Below are 14,639 nucleotides of genomic sequence, written 5' to 3' on the forward strand. Positions count from 1 at the left end.
GGAGCACCAAACCAGAAAAAGAACTTGATGTGTCCCTCTTGGGAGAAACTGTAGGTCTGGTCCATGCATAAATTCTGTAGTGAGGGTTTGTGTGTGTGACTGAATAGAGAGAAATGCAATGGCTCAGCCACCAACATTAAGTGAACACCTTCCTTCTCTTTGATTTTAAAAATTTTAAAGTCAGTGTACTCATCCATATAAAGTTGCTTAAAAATGTAAGGTAACTTTTTGAACTGATGCCTGTTTTACTTTTGTGGAACGGGGAGAAAAGTTATTCAGGGCTAAGACATTGCTGGTTTTCAAATTTTATATTTTACAATTATAACTCTGATGTCAGTGTAACATTTCTCAGGGTCTGTATGTTTCTGCATCCTGCCTTCAGAACTGAGAACTTTCATTTTGTATGTTAGCCAGGGAAAGGTTTGTACTTCTTAAAAACTTCAGAAAATGACTAAGGGTGAGTTAGTGCTAGAAAAGAATTGTATTCCTCTTTGGTAAACTTTAGAGTAGTAATTAGTAGGATAAAGTATCTAAGTGTTCTGTTAAATCACAGAATCTGGTAACAGCATTAAGTTATTCCAGCTGGAGTGTATTGAATCTTTCAAGTGGTCAACTCCACTACTTGAAATAAGAGCATAAGGTCAAGTCATTAATTTGTAAATGGTTGTTAATAAATTTTACAACCTTGCACATAATTGAGATGCTTCAGAGCTCATTAAAACTAGCAGAAAAACTGTCTGGAAAGAATTCCATCATCTTTCCATTGCCAGCAACATACAATTCAATTGTGGTATAAAATCTGTAAATGTAATTAGAAGAATTTCACAGCTTGCTCATGCAAAATTCTTCCCTGCTCTATTGTTCAGCAAAAGGCATTTGGCTGGAATAGACATTTTCTGGTGACTGCTTTGGAAAACACGTGGTGTGGAGAGAGTTAAGGTGAGTTAAGTTGTGGTAGAGGAAACACTGGTGCTCAGAGGCAGCTCTGTTGAAGTGGGTGGTGACGGAAGAGAGTGCTGGGACAGCTGTACCCAGCACATCAGTCTGGGGTTTGCTCCACAGTCAGCAGCATGAGAGATCAGATAGACCTGCTGGCCACGGTCACAGTTCTGGGGGTCCTGGAGCAAGGTAAATGTCCTTTGTACAATGCCAGTATTAAGCTAATGATGTTAAACATTTTGGGATGTGGTTCCTATAGTTTTCTCAGTGTGTCTGTGGAATGAAAGTCACTGTTTTCCAGCATGGTAAAATGGTACAAATTTTTGGCTGTTCATGGCAGATGGGTCATGCCTGAGGGTGCTCATCATTTAACAGGGACTAAAATAATCCTTAAAGCCAACAAGTAAAACTTCTAGACTTAAAGCAATTTCAATGTAATGTTCTTAAAGTAAAATAGTTTGTGATTGAATTTGAGCAGGTAAATTGTAACTTGCAGTGGCTGGAGATAGATAGCCCAAATGAAGACAGGTTAGTAAATGTGCTGATGAGGAGATCAGTGTACAGACAGACCTGGTGTGGATGTAGGAAAGAGCCTCGTGCACACAGGTGTTGCTCTGTGACCAAGATCCTTGTGCATTCGTTTGGCACAGAGCAGATGACAAGATGGACTGAGCACAGTAATTTGGAAACTAATGCAAGTTCTGCTTAGAAATAGACACAGAGCTCTTCAAAGGAACTCAGTGACTTCTGATTTAAATAGATGCATTGTCTTCAGACCATTTAGGAGGAACAGTGTTGTTGCCAAACTCTGTTTATTTGTGAGTCCTTTGGGTAAAATCTCTCCCCCTGGAGCTTCAGGACAGTCACTCCCCTGCCTGGGATGGTAACAGAGCCCCCATTTTAATACAATCTTCATAATTCTATAAGGGAAGAATTGGTGGGTTTTATTGTTACTGTGTTAATCCACCATACAGCTGTTACACCTCTGCTTACAAATGGATGTGAATATCTGAGCAACATCATGTGCTTTTAGCCATCAGGTGATAGACCTCTTAATAGAAACATTATTTCAAAAAAAATGCCACTTTAAAAATACAGCTCAAGACTTGTGAAATTTCAGTAATTTCTACTCAATTTACACAGACATGCCACAACTACAAATGGAAGAAAGTTTTGTACTACAAATTGTTTTCTTATTAAACTAAATGGGGGTGGAGTGAGTGTTTAATGTACAAAGACCTTAAGAAAACTTGAAATTGATTTACAGAAATGCTGCTGAGCCCTTTTCCTTTAGCAAACCCTCAGTAGCAAATCCCTAGATAGCAGTTTTGTCTCAAGTATTTTTGTTTAATGAGAATTTCAAGTACTTTTTAAAGGTTGGAGCATTAAGCATTTTACTTTCATGGCATACAAGCCAGGTGTGATGCAAGCAGATAAATACCAAGCATTGGCACCCTCCTAACTGTTTGACCAGATGAAGTAGCCTGGTTTTATGATCTCTGCATGGGAAGCCAAGGAGCAGTTGCAAAATACTGTGCGTTTCCTTTCTACCATGAAATACATGTGCCTGTGCCACTGGGGATCAGAGCTGTGCAGTGGCTTTCTCTCATGCTTTGAAAGGACATTCTGTAGGTGAGTTACATGTCTGGGATTTGCTCTGAGCAGGTGAGCACTGAAGCACAGATGTGGGCTATCCCTACAGATACAGATATCCCTACAGCTACTCCTCCATCACATCCTGCTGAAGGAGATGTAATTCAATGGCTGACCTTGGTACAGCGTTGGTTGATTTTTATGTTTCCTTTTGAATTTCCTGGAGCCTGCACTTTCCACATTCTTTCAAGAAACTTTCCCCTTTTTAATTTAGTCATTCTCAGTTTAGTGAAAGTCTGAGTTTGGCACTCTGTAGATGTGTGCCCCAGCCTTGTGGTCGACATTGTACCACAGAGCAAAATTATTCTACTCCAGTTTTCTTCCCCGCTCCTTTATTTTACAGCTTCAAAGGAAAGAAAACTTATGCAATGTCCCTGTCAGGCCCCACAGGGCTTGTTTGCCAGGTTCACTCAAATGTGGCAGAGAGCAGCTATGATATGATTTGACAAGTTTGTGGACATAATCAAATAGAGAATGAAGAGTATTTCCTCTGAAGAGCAAAGTTCAGGGAGAGCTCAGCCCCTAAGCCACATGGGAATCCACACAGGTGATTAACCTCATGACATGAATCACAAAAAAAATGCATTGAAAGGTTCTGCAGAGTAGATTGAACTCCTTTTCTCCAAGAGTCCCTGCTGAGAAGGCTCATGCAGTGTGAGTTTTCTCAACACCTCATTCTGAGAAGTGTTTTTGTGGACTGATTCTTCATCCTAGTTCTTCACCCTTGCACCAGGTTTGGGGAACAGCCAGCTGTCCTCCAAAAGGCTCCTGCTCCTCTTGGGTGGTTGTTCTGTATGTTACCCATCCCTAAGTGTCAGGGATCTGTGTAGGACTTGCCTGAATATTAGCCCCTGTGTAGAAGCAAGATGGTAAGTGTAGAGCTGATGGAGAGGTTTGATGTGAAATGACTCTTACCTCACCTATCAGTCACAAGAATCCTACTTTAGGAAAGGTGCAGATGGCACAAAGTAGAATGAAGAGCATTGCACAGTGCAGCAGGGCACTTATGCCACAAGCCAGATCTGCTCATGATGCTGTAACTTCAGCTCAGTCCATTTCTGGAGAGGAGACTGGGATGAGACCCTGAGAGCATCAGGGAGTAGGAGAGGTAACAGGGTGGGTTATGGTTTCATCTTATTCCCAGAGCTCTGCCAGCAGCTGCTGAATTCCAGTTGTGTGTTACACCTCTGGATTCACAGAGGGAACACTGTGCCTTGTCCTGCTGGACCTCTGGAGAAGGGTGACATCCTCACCCCTGATCAGTCTGCTACAAATGAATCAAAGAGGGGGGAACATTCTTGTTTCTACCCACTTTTCTCTGTCAGCACCTCTTGTTTAGGGCTGGGTCACTGTGGAAGACACTGGAACACGCTTAATTGTTCTTAAATGTGTTCTGAAAGGAATGACTGTATTTATGTTACTAAAACCTTGTGATACACAAGTCACATAACATCAGATTATTTACATTTCCAATTCCCTTCTACATATGTTTTCTGCAGACACGTGTCTTGTCTTTAATCTTGGAACATCTGTCCCTACTTCCCCTTCTTTCTCCTGCTGTTCTGCTTTTATCTTTGTTACACTAAGAAAGCCTTGCACCCCAGCTCTTTGTGTCTCTCTGTAAGTCTCTGGAAATGTTGCTATGTGAGGACTTTGCTCACTCAAGTGTCTCAGTGACACCACCACAAATACCAAAATAATTGTTTTCATAATTTTGTTTTCTCGTATATGAAAATAGGTGTTCTCAATAAAGGCAGCAGTATAGTAGTGCACCTGAATAAAACATTCAGAGCATCAGCAATTGCCCATGGGAGTAGGAGCTTTCAATAAATAGTGAAACACTCAAAATCTTCACGTTGGCAAGTTTTCATTGTTTTGAAGTGACTTTCCATGTCCTTTACAAATGTAAAAAGGACTGATGTAGCAGACATTGAGTCAGTGCCTTAGCTCAAATGTGGCACAGGCATGGGCAGCACCTCTGCTCCTTGAATTGCTGGAGCCTTGGGGCTGCCTTGCAGGATTGAAGAGCAAGAAATAATCACCCTCTTCCCCATTTCCTTTTATTGCCATGATTAAGAGCACCTCTAATTAACTTAAAGATATCCCGGTTCTTGACAGTTTGGGTGCTGCTCTGTGATATGGGCCATCCTTTGCACCCACCAGGTATAGCAGAAAGTGTTGCAAATCATTCCCATGAGACTGGCTGAGGGTCTACATGTACTCTAAACACAAAGTGCAAGATTTAAAAAATAACTCTGCGACTCAGTGTGGACTTGGTAAAGTTTTATTGTGTGTTTTATCTGCTGGGGAGCAGCACTGAGGGCTCTGCTGGGCGTGAGATGATGCAAAGTGTCATCCAGCAGTGGCACTCAGCTGGGATAACCAAACCTGAATTCAAAGCATGAGTGTGAAATAAATAGCACATTTATTACAGGTCATGTGTGACAGCCCTGGACTATGGACCTAGATCATATCAGCTCTTTCATTCTAACCACTTGCTTGATTCCAAGCCAGATAAAGCTTGGCTACATAAACACTACTAGTCTGTTACCACTCCTGTGTTCTGTTTTCAGCCTATTTTGCAATGCAGGTAATCTATGCCCGTCGGAAGTACAAGATTTCCCCTCCTGAAACAAAAGGTCACCCTGAATTTGAGCGGACCTTCAGAGCTCAGTAAGATTTTGACTTTTTGCAGTGACTTTGTCTAGATAAAACTTGGATCAACTATCATTGTTGGGAGAGACTGGTCCCCCTCATGTCACCTTTCCACTCACTGCTACTGATGGCTTTTTTTTTCCAATGCTTTGTGTGCAAAGGTCTGCATTTTGATTTGAAGCACTCTGGTGGGGGCGTTTCTGTCCATCCATGATAGTTCTCCTTCTGGCATCGTGAGGCAGCCAAATTACAAATTAGTGGCCATATGGAGGAGGTGCAGAGCATTCACGATTAGAATCATTAAATTTAATATTACTGATGGCGCCAAATGGTAAGAGCAGCCAAAGCTTTATTAATAACCTGATATTTTCGTGTAATATTTTGCTGTTGAATTGAAGCAAACGGCCTTGCTGGCAGAACCAGCTACGAGGGCATTTTAATTTTTTCCCTTTCAGAAGCCATTGTACTGTGAGAATCAGCACTTGTGGGCCCCTGCTGAGGGCTGTTTCCTTTTGCTCTATTCCTATGGAGAGAGCAATGCAGGAGCTAAACTGGAAACGTTCACAGATCCCTTCGGCTTCCAGCAAGCACCAGATTCTGTCTTTCATCTCAGTCATTCTGTTTTGTAAGGGATTGAAAGGAATTGGCTGGAGTGGTGTGAAGGGTAGTTCCAGCCCGGCACTAAATCCTGAACAAAGCCTCTGCGTTCCCTTGCCAGAGCACAGGAAACATTTGTGGAGTGACAGAAACACCAGCCTCAGTCCTTCTGTGATGCCATGGAAGGCCAGCCTGCCTGGAGACATCAGCCTCTTCGAGCTGGGGAGCTGCTGATGTGGCTTTTAATTAAATACTAAATAGATGTTAACCAAGTCATGCCATGGGCTGTGGTGTTCCGGGAAGCCCTGGCTGTAATGGGCAGGGAAGGTGACCTCGGGGAACTTGGACTTGAGAAAGGAGTGCTTCTCTGTGGGTTTTTCTTCTCTTTTCCCTTTGGAAGAGTATACAAATGGATAATTTGATATATTGAAAAAAAAAAGGGAAAAAGTGGTATTGATGTATTACTCTCTTGAAGAAACCTGGCAGTCTCCCCACACTGAGGCTCAAACTGCATTTACAGAATAAGGTTTTTCAGCCTTTTTCCAGCTCCCAGTCTGGCTCCATTCTCCAAAAGTTTGTACATTTTTGGCCAACATTAAGATTAAATTGCCTAGGGAATGGTAAAATGTGGAAGAAGCAAAACCGATGTCTTCAATGGCACAGCTCCTCCTCTTCTTGCAGAAAATCTGTATTTTTGTTACTAAAGGAAAAAGAAGGAAAACCTGGCTGTAGATCTGATCACCTCCTGATAAATTTTATCTGAGAGAAGGCTCCTTCTTGGAGTGTAACTTGTGTGACTCCCAAATTTGGGCTGTGCTCACCCAAGGGGAAGAGAAAGCTCCTTAAATACTGACAAGAAGGCTCTCCCCCAGCAGCTGGTGGTGCAGCAGATGTGTGGGATGGAGCCTGTGAAGGGTCCAGCAGAAACAAGTATTTGTCTCAGCCACAGCTTGTCATTTCAGGACCATGTGAATGCAGGAGAGGTGAATGCTGTGTGTTGTTTGGCTGCTTTTTTTCTCTACAATACAGATATTGGGTGTTCTTGATCACAGAAAAGGCCCCTTTCCCACAGCACAGCAATTGTTCTCATCAGGTCTTTTAGTTTGCCCTGATGTGAGTTTCCAGTTCCCTTCTCCAGCCTTGGTTATCCAGGCTCTGATGTACAAGGAGGCAGTTTTAACTCTCATCTCTGGTTCTCACCAGGGCAAACTGCTCAGAGTACTTCCCGATCTTCATTTCCCTCCTCTGGGTTGCTGGAATCTTCTTCCATCAAGGTAAGAGGGATATGGGGGGGAACTCACACCCAAACCATGTGAATACACAAAAAGACCCCCAGCCCAAATTTAAATCCCGTTGTGACTAAGGCATTCTCTCTGTGCCTGTGAGGCTCTTGTTCATGGAAAGCAAATTTCCCCTTTAGCTGGATTAGCTGAGAAGTGCCCCAACCCCAGCTAGGAGCAGCTGAGCCCATTCCTGCCTGGAGAAGGAGGCACTGGCAGCCCTTGCTCCTTCGCTGGAGCCTGTCTGTCCCCTCCTGGTGCCTCTCCTAGACAGGGTCAGGCTGTCCCAGGGTGGCAGCAGCAGAGGCAGAACTATGTCAGAACAAGAAACCATAACCCAAACATTTATTCATCCACTGTCTATCCCAGCAAGTGAGCTCAGGGATTTGGTTGCTGCCACAGGGAAGTTGTGAGGAGAAACCATGAAAGGGAGCGTTGCCAACCCAAGTCCCAGGGCAACTCTGTGGGGCAGAGCAGTTCATCCCTCACAAAAAGGGAAGGAAGAAAACTCATTTAAACTCCCACAGTGGTTTAAAGCCAAATCACTGTGTTGGTTTTTCTGGTCATGCCCCATCTGCTGGGGGCTGTGCTGGAACGCAGCTCCAGCAGAGTCCAGGGATCCCAGCAGAGCTCCCCTGTCCCCCCCAGGTGTGACTGCAGCATGTGGACTGTTGTACCTCTACACCCGCCTCAAGTACTTCCAGGGCTACGCTGTGGCTGCCCAGGGACGGTAAGGACCTGATGGGACCATGGGCACCCCAAACCAGCCCAGAGCAGCTGGGAGCAGGACCTGGCCCCAGGAACAGGTTTCCTCCCCATGGAGGCAGGCAGATTTTCACCACCTCCTCCTTCTCCTCCCCTCCTGCCCCTCCTGTGTCACCTCTGTCCCAGAGGAGGGTGGGGATTCACAGCAGTGCCTTGTGCCCCGGCTGGGCTGGCAGTGTCTGATGGTGTTTTCTCCCACCCAGGTTGGGACCACTGTATGCCAGTGCCTGGCTGCTCTGGGTGCTGGTGGGGCTGGCACTGGCCGGGCTCCTGGCACACTTCCTGTGGCCCAGCTCCTCCACATGGATGGCAGCACTGCTGTGGCCTCTCCAGCTCCATGGTGCCTGGTGAGAGGGGCCACAGCTTTCCCAAAACCCACTGTTTGCCCTTGTCACAGGGGAGCCGGTCATGTGGCACCATCAGAGAGAGAATATTTCCCTGGCTCTGCATTCCCCGCTGAAGGGAGGTGGATGCTGGCGCTCCTTTGCTCTCAGAGATAATTTGCCTTCTAGAAAGCAAATGCTTTCCAGCCCCTGCCCCTGCTGAGGAGCTTCACTGCTGGGCTTTGTAACACTGTCTGCTCCAAAATGCCTCTGGCTCTGCCTCATGGAGCACAGATTGACCCACATGCTGTTGTCCCTCCTCCTTAATGCTGTAATGATCTGTGTTGAAGAATCACACCATGGATACACAAAAATAAATTCTTTTTCTCAATAGAAATCACCTGTGATTGTCAAAGGTGCTCAGAGACTGGTGTGAGAAAATCTGAGTTGGGGACTGGGTTTCGTAGGAAAAGCTGCTGTGATTAACTGAAAAGGAAGGGTAAGCTTGCTTAAAACCATGTCCAAATATTGGGAGAAAAGCATGATCTTAGTCCAAGTACTAAAGTCTGTGTTTGGCATTGATTGAATGAGTTTTACTTTGCCCCAGCTTCACTTATCACCTACCCTGCAACAGGACTTTGCCCTCCCTGAATTCCACCCTCTGCTGTGAACTTGGTATTCACAGGTGCCTAAAGCAGCCCTGCTGCAACTGACTCTCACTACAGCACCAAAGGTTTAAATTTAGCTTTTATTACAGTGCACATTGGTTTATATATTTATATAGAGAGATGTAATTGAAAAATCAAATGTATCCAATAATAAAAAATACAGCACATTAAAGTAGTATAATGCATTCCAGTGTATAGCTGAAAGGACATGGGGATTTATACTAATCCCTACTATTTTTGAACTGGGCTACCTCTGCTTTTTTTTTTTTTTTTCCTTCCCCAAAAAACCCACATCAATCAATTACTTTTAAAAAAGACAGTTTCTGCACTCAATCTCAAGGCATGAAGACACTGGAGACTTCACCGAGAGTCAAGGGGCTGTGTTCAATGCTGGCAGGCACAGTGTGGCATATTTTATTTTTTTGTTTTCCCTGCCATAATCATAGCTCCAACCCCTTTGGATTCGTTCCTCCTCTGCTGAAGGAGGGTCAGTCTTTGCCCTCACTTAATCCTCAGCTGTGGCCAGGACTGTTGCCTGGGAGAGGGCAAGGCAGACCTCGGTCCCTGCTGCCTCCATCCCAGCGCGCTGGTGGGGTCTGGCAGGACTCAGTGTGACCTGCTCTGTCCCCAAATACAGCCAAAGATTGCCCTGTCCGGGGCTGAAGGTGCTTTTTGTCCCCACGCTCACTAAAGCTCATCCCGACCCCAAACTGTCCCGTGTCCGTGTGTCCCAAGGGGCCGAGGGAGCGGAGCAAAGCCACCCCTCTGCACAGGGATTGGGTTCTGCTTTTTGCTCCTCTTCAGGAGAAGTCGATGCCCATCCTGGCCCCGCAGCCCCGCTGTCCTGGTCCGGGCAAGGCGCCGCGGGGAGCAGGGAGCGGGAGGGAGGCAGCAGGACCAGGGATCCACGAGTGTGCCCGCTCTGCCTCACGCCTGTTTCACTCTGCTTTTTTGATAAAAATCTGAAAGAAGAGAGGGATGGGATCAGAGGGATGAGCAGGGCAGGGGTGGGGAGGTGCTGAGGGAGCTCGGCTTACCTCGCTCAGGATGATCCACACCGGGGAGTCAGTCTGGATGGACAGCCTGAAGGCCTCCAGTGGCCCAAAAGATGGATCCACCTCACCCTCTGCGACACCCTTGGAGAACGAGCCTGGTGGGGAGAGCACAAGGCTGACACAGGGATGGTTCTCTAGCACTGCCCCTCCACTTCCCCTCTCCCCCAGGGTACCACCAACAGCCCCAGCAGCCCCTGCCTGCAGCTCCCCAACACAAAACAGGCAAAAAACCAGCAGTGTGGATGGCAATACAGTACAAAATGCCACACTTCGGAGAAAAAAAAAATCAGGTAAACAAAACAAAATGTATTTGGAGTATTTGGTGACATATCACTGCCGTGTGAAAGGGGACAGAGTGTCCTGACGTGCTTTCTGGTTGTGATTTTTCTTTTATTTTGAAAATGCAACTGGGAGAAACCAGCCAACATGCAGAGGAATGAGAAAACGGCAAAACACTGCATGTGCCAGGAAATTTTTCTTTTATTTGTCTACTTTAAAAAAAATGACAGCAGGGACACCAGGGCTGTACCACACACTGGCAGGTCTCTGCAATTGCTCCTTCTTGTCCAAGGGCAGGGCAAGCACTGAAACAAGCTCAGTGGCAGGAGATGAAGTCTGACATGCAAGTGGTCTGAGTACAGAGAAGGCAAAACTGCCCATGGTGGAGGCTTTTAACACCAGGATAAGCCAAGGAATAATCTGCATCGTTTGGTCCCAGCTCTGAGCAGAGACTGGCAGAAATGCAGGACTGAAAACTGAGGAGGACAACCTGGTCTGAGAGTGAGGGCAGTGGAGGAGAGGAGACAATGGCAATTAAATCCTGTTCCAACCTGGCTCCTGGCAAGCAGAAATTACTCTTTGCCAAGCAAACAGCTCTAAGGTTCTTGACTGACATGCAGGTGAGGACATGGGCTGTGTTATCAAAGCCAGCAGGCACTTTACCACCCCACACCCCTCTGTACCTATCTGGATGTAGCCATCCGCTGTCCTGTGGTATTTGATGACTGTGCCTCTTCCCTCCTGCAAGGCTTCCTTATCTGACTGTAGACTCTGCAGAAGAAGAGTTTTGTCCAAGGCCAGAGGCAAGAGTCACCCAAAAGCCCCAAGGAAAAGCAGCAACCCCAGAGCTGTTCTTGCCAGCAAACCCTGGCATTTTGTCCCATACCTGGCACCCTGAGATGCATGCCCAAAACAAGAGGACAGTTGCAGTCCTCACACTGCTGTTTCCACTGCACCACTCTGGCTCCATCCCCTCCTCTGCAGCCATCCCTCCCACTGGAGCATCCCCAGCCAGGGATGGCTCACACAGCCCTGGTCAGCAAAGCACCCCACTCCTGAGGTGGCATCACACCAGGCATGACCCTCTGGCTTCCTGACAGCACCTGTAAGAGGCACTCAAATCTTGTAAAGATTTTCCTGATGGCTTTAAGCAGCTCCTTCCTCTCCAGCCTCTTTTGCTTCCCACTCCACCCTCACCTCAAATCTCAATCAGACACTTACGTCAAACGGCAGAACCTCCACGGTCGTGTTGAAGAGTTTGTCTTCTGGGTGCTCAATGTTCCCGCTGCGAAAGAAGAACCTGTGACAGGGACCAAATCCACAGAAAGGCACACTGAGCGAGGGGACACATGATGGCTTTCACCCCATCTGAATCATCAAACAACTCTACCTAACAGGCACCTTCCCAAAGATCCCACAGCACGATTTGGCAGGACACTTTCTGTGCCTGATCAGCTAAACCATGGGCTGCTTGCAAGTGCAGGAAAGCAAAGGGCTCTGGCAAAGGTGGCCCCATGGAGAAAGAGTCAAATTATCCTTCCCCTGGAAGAGCACTGCTATCTCCTCCTGGATAGCCAAGCAGGAGACGGGCAAGAAATTTGATTTAAATTACCAGAAGAGCAAAAGTCAAGTGTGTCCACATGCTCTGGGCTGTCCCCACACCCCCGCTGACCCCTCGAGCACTGGCCTTTCGATACGGAGCGGTTTGAAGAATCGGAATCGGATGAAGTCCCCGGCAGTGGGAGTAAAGGCCCAGAAGAAGTCCTCCCGCAGGTAAGCCTTCTCCAAGGTGAAGTGCTGGTAGGTTTTCAGGCTGGTGCTCACCTCAGCAGGAGGGTTGACGTGCTCTTTCCGCAGTGCCTGTTTTCCAAAGTCCTTGTCCTTGGTGGGCACAAAGCAAAAGGGCAGAGAAGGGCCATGAGCTGCTCTGGCCTGTGAGGAACCAGGGCCTCAGCTACAAGGCATTGCAAATTAAAATGTGATTTTCAGAGCAGAGGAGGATGAGAGATGGAAGTAATTTGGGCAAGGCACCAGGCAGGGGAATGATCCCAGGACACTGCTTCAGGACAGGCAGAGAAACATCCCTGCTCCGTGCTCTGATCCAGCAATCCAAGGAGCATTTCACTGTCCAAATGTCCGTGAATGCCTGTCCCTGCCCCAGGAGCTCTGGAAACAGTCTTTACACTTGAGGAGAAAGCAGCTGGGAGCCTGACAATAGCATAAAATGACTGGATTACATGGTCTGACAGCACTGCACTGTGTTACAAACTGGATTATACCATCCATTTCCCTGGGGATCACACGAACAGCACAGCCCAGGGATGTCTGTCCATGGGTTCTGCACTTGTAGTTGTGGGAAGCTGCATTTTGTTCATGTTTAAACACACATCAACAATTCCAGCTCTTATACAGTGAGTTATAATTTGCCTATCACCAAATCCCAGGAACATGGAGTGGAGTGTGAAGGAAATCAGGCCAACCCAGGAGTCATCTCTCCAAGGTTTTTCAGTAGATTCTTTGGAGTCACTTGCCTGGACCATGGTCTGGCACTCAGGATGGGTGGCCCAGGACTGGCACCAAGGCTTAAAATCTTGCAGTGACTCTCTGTGCATGTCACTGTCCTTCTGAGGAGCAGGACCTACCTGAGCTCACTGTAATTCAGAATAAAGCACAACCACTTCACAGAAATCCAGCTGCCACCAGCTGCTGTCACCGATGTCCCAACCCAGAAGCAGTCAGTTCCCAGGTGACCGCAGGCCAGGCCACCTACAGCTTGGACAGAAAGCTGGTACCCACCTTCAGCTTCTGTATCTTCCCAGCCAAGGAGGAGTGGGTTCCCACGTGCTGGAAGAGTGAGGGCTTGAAGCGGATCCTCAGGTTTGCCTTCTGCCTGTCGCAGTGTTTCTGAAACGAGACAGCCCCCAGTGCCCCAGGCTCAAACCTCTGCAGGCCACTGTGGCCCACAAGAGGGATGGACAAGGGCACAAGGAGTGACAGACAAACCTGTCTCTATGCCCTTCTGTGGTATTTAGGTTCTAATCTTGCAAGAGGGCTTTTAACCACACTCTAGAGAAACTGGACTGAAACTCTCAGCCACTCACACCCCAGGCTCTGCTGGGCAGGGTCCAGGTTTAAGCACCAAATTTCTCCTTGCCAAGCATAGCTAAGAACACTGAGCAAATCCCCTTTGTGCTGTCAGGGAAGAACAGCCAGAGAACTGAGTTTCCTTTGCCATTGGGTTATTGGGAAAGCCTTTTCCCTACAACTCAGAGCTTGAGATCCCTGATGTCTGAAGGTACAGTAACCCTGGGATGACTCAGAACCCAGGTGAACAGGCACCAAGTGTGGGCTCTCTCTGGATGGGCAGTTCCCAGTTTGCTGGCAGGAGCTTGAGCAGATGTGCAGCACGTGCCATTGCTAGGCTGTTTCATGCCTATCCACCACATAAATAAACTTGGAGATGCAACTGCGATCCTGGCAGTGATTTACCATGGAGTGGAGGGAGAGAGACGATGGAGAGGGAATAAAGGACAAAAGGGAAAATCACTGAGAGCGTGGGGAGATGAAAACTCACATTTTAGAATAGCTTTTTTCTCTCAGTTTGGGGGAGCAGGACAAAAATACAGGTTAAAAGCTGTATGGAGAGGGTATTTGTTATCCAATTTTGGCTTTTTCCAAGAAAAGAAATGCATGCACATCCCTAATGCCATCTGCTCTTGCAGCCTCCCACCCAGAAGAAATCCTGTGGTGGGTGCAGCATCACTGGATGCCTGGTACAGACAGGGTGTCATACCAAACCCCCACCACAGGCTGAGAGCTGGGAAATTCCAGCCATGACCCCTGTGAGCTGCAAAAGAGATAATCCCCTCATCCAACTCACGTTACATTAGAAAATTAAAACTAGCCATACTAATGGGACAGACCCTACTCACTGCTAGCAATGCTGGATACAGCTTCATCATGGCTATCTCACTCTGGATGGGGAGAGGAGGAGGAAGAGGGATGGAGGCATCTCCTGATTTATCTTTCTCCCCTTTTCCTGCACTGCTAAAGAAACATTTCCTGAAAGCAGCCTTGTCACAGACAAGCCAGGATGGGGAATAGCTCAGTTGGTGGTGAGAAGGTCATCCTTCCAAACAGGTCTACCCCAGGTAAATCTAAAATCAGTTTAAAAAGAAGGAGCAGAATATACCCAGAGCAGGCAAAGCACTTTACCAAAAGCTCAGGTCAAACAAACTTTCAATCAAAAAGACAGATCCTCCCTGTTACAAATTTGATTCTGCATAGTGGGATTTACAAGAGAAAGTCATGTTTGAAAGGGCGCTGTGCAGAGTTAATCATGCAAACACTGGGGGAAAACAGCCAGAAATCCACATGGAAAGTAGGTTAATTTTCAAAAAGGCAACATGTTTAAGAGGTTTACGG

The 14,639-nt window shown here is 46.9% G+C and overlaps 2 protein-coding genes across 2 annotated transcripts in view; one reads left to right on the plus strand and one right to left on the minus strand.

Moving 5' to 3' along the window:
- The first annotated feature begins 1,070 nt into the window (after positions 1-1,070).
- On the plus strand, positions 1,071-8,240 carry LTC4S (leukotriene C4 synthase). Its single transcript, XM_062502279.1, has 5 exons — positions 1,071-1,128; positions 5,166-5,265; positions 7,048-7,118; positions 7,773-7,854; positions 8,093-8,240. The coding sequence occupies exons 1-5, from the start codon at positions 1,071-1,073 to the stop codon at positions 8,238-8,240; spliced, it is 459 nt and encodes a 152-aa protein (XP_062358263.1).
- Positions 8,241-9,803: 1,563 nt separating this feature from the next.
- MGAT4B (alpha-1,3-mannosyl-glycoprotein 4-beta-N-acetylglucosaminyltransferase B) overlaps positions 9,804-14,639 on the minus strand; it is a 49,931-nt gene continuing 45,095 nt past the window's right edge. The window contains exons 10-15 of the mRNA XM_062502052.1: positions 13,011-13,118; positions 11,902-12,095; positions 11,436-11,514; positions 10,898-10,985; positions 9,918-10,030; positions 9,804-9,842 (exon numbers count right to left, since the gene is read on the minus strand). Coding sequence (XP_062358036.1) covers positions 9,819-9,842; positions 9,918-10,030; positions 10,898-10,985; positions 11,436-11,514; positions 11,902-12,095; positions 13,011-13,118 — 606 coding nt within the window. The 3' untranslated portion in view covers positions 9,804-9,818. The remainder of the gene's footprint in view (positions 9,843-9,917; positions 10,031-10,897; positions 10,986-11,435; positions 11,515-11,901; positions 12,096-13,010; positions 13,119-14,639) is intronic.

This window comes from Cinclus cinclus, chromosome 14, assembly GCF_963662255.1.
Source record: "Cinclus cinclus chromosome 14, bCinCin1.1, whole genome shotgun sequence".
NCBI classification, from domain to species: domain Eukaryota; kingdom Metazoa; phylum Chordata; class Aves; order Passeriformes; family Cinclidae; genus Cinclus; species Cinclus cinclus.

What these genes read in the sequence shown, in the direction of transcription:
- LTC4S (XM_062502279.1), top strand. Translation starts at nt 1,071, where the DNA reads ATGAGAGATCAGATAGACCTGCTGGCCACGGTCACAGTTCTGGGGGTC. An exon ending in TCTGGGGGTCCTGGAGCAAG is followed by an intron (nt 1,129 to 5,165) that starts GTAAATGTCCTT and finishes TTCTGTTTTCAG; the next exon opens with CCTATTTTGCAATGCAGGTA. An exon ending in TGGAATCTTCTTCCATCAAG is followed by an intron (nt 7,119 to 7,772) that starts GTAAGAGGGATA and finishes TGTCCCCCCCAG; the next exon opens with GTGTGACTGCAGCATGTGGA.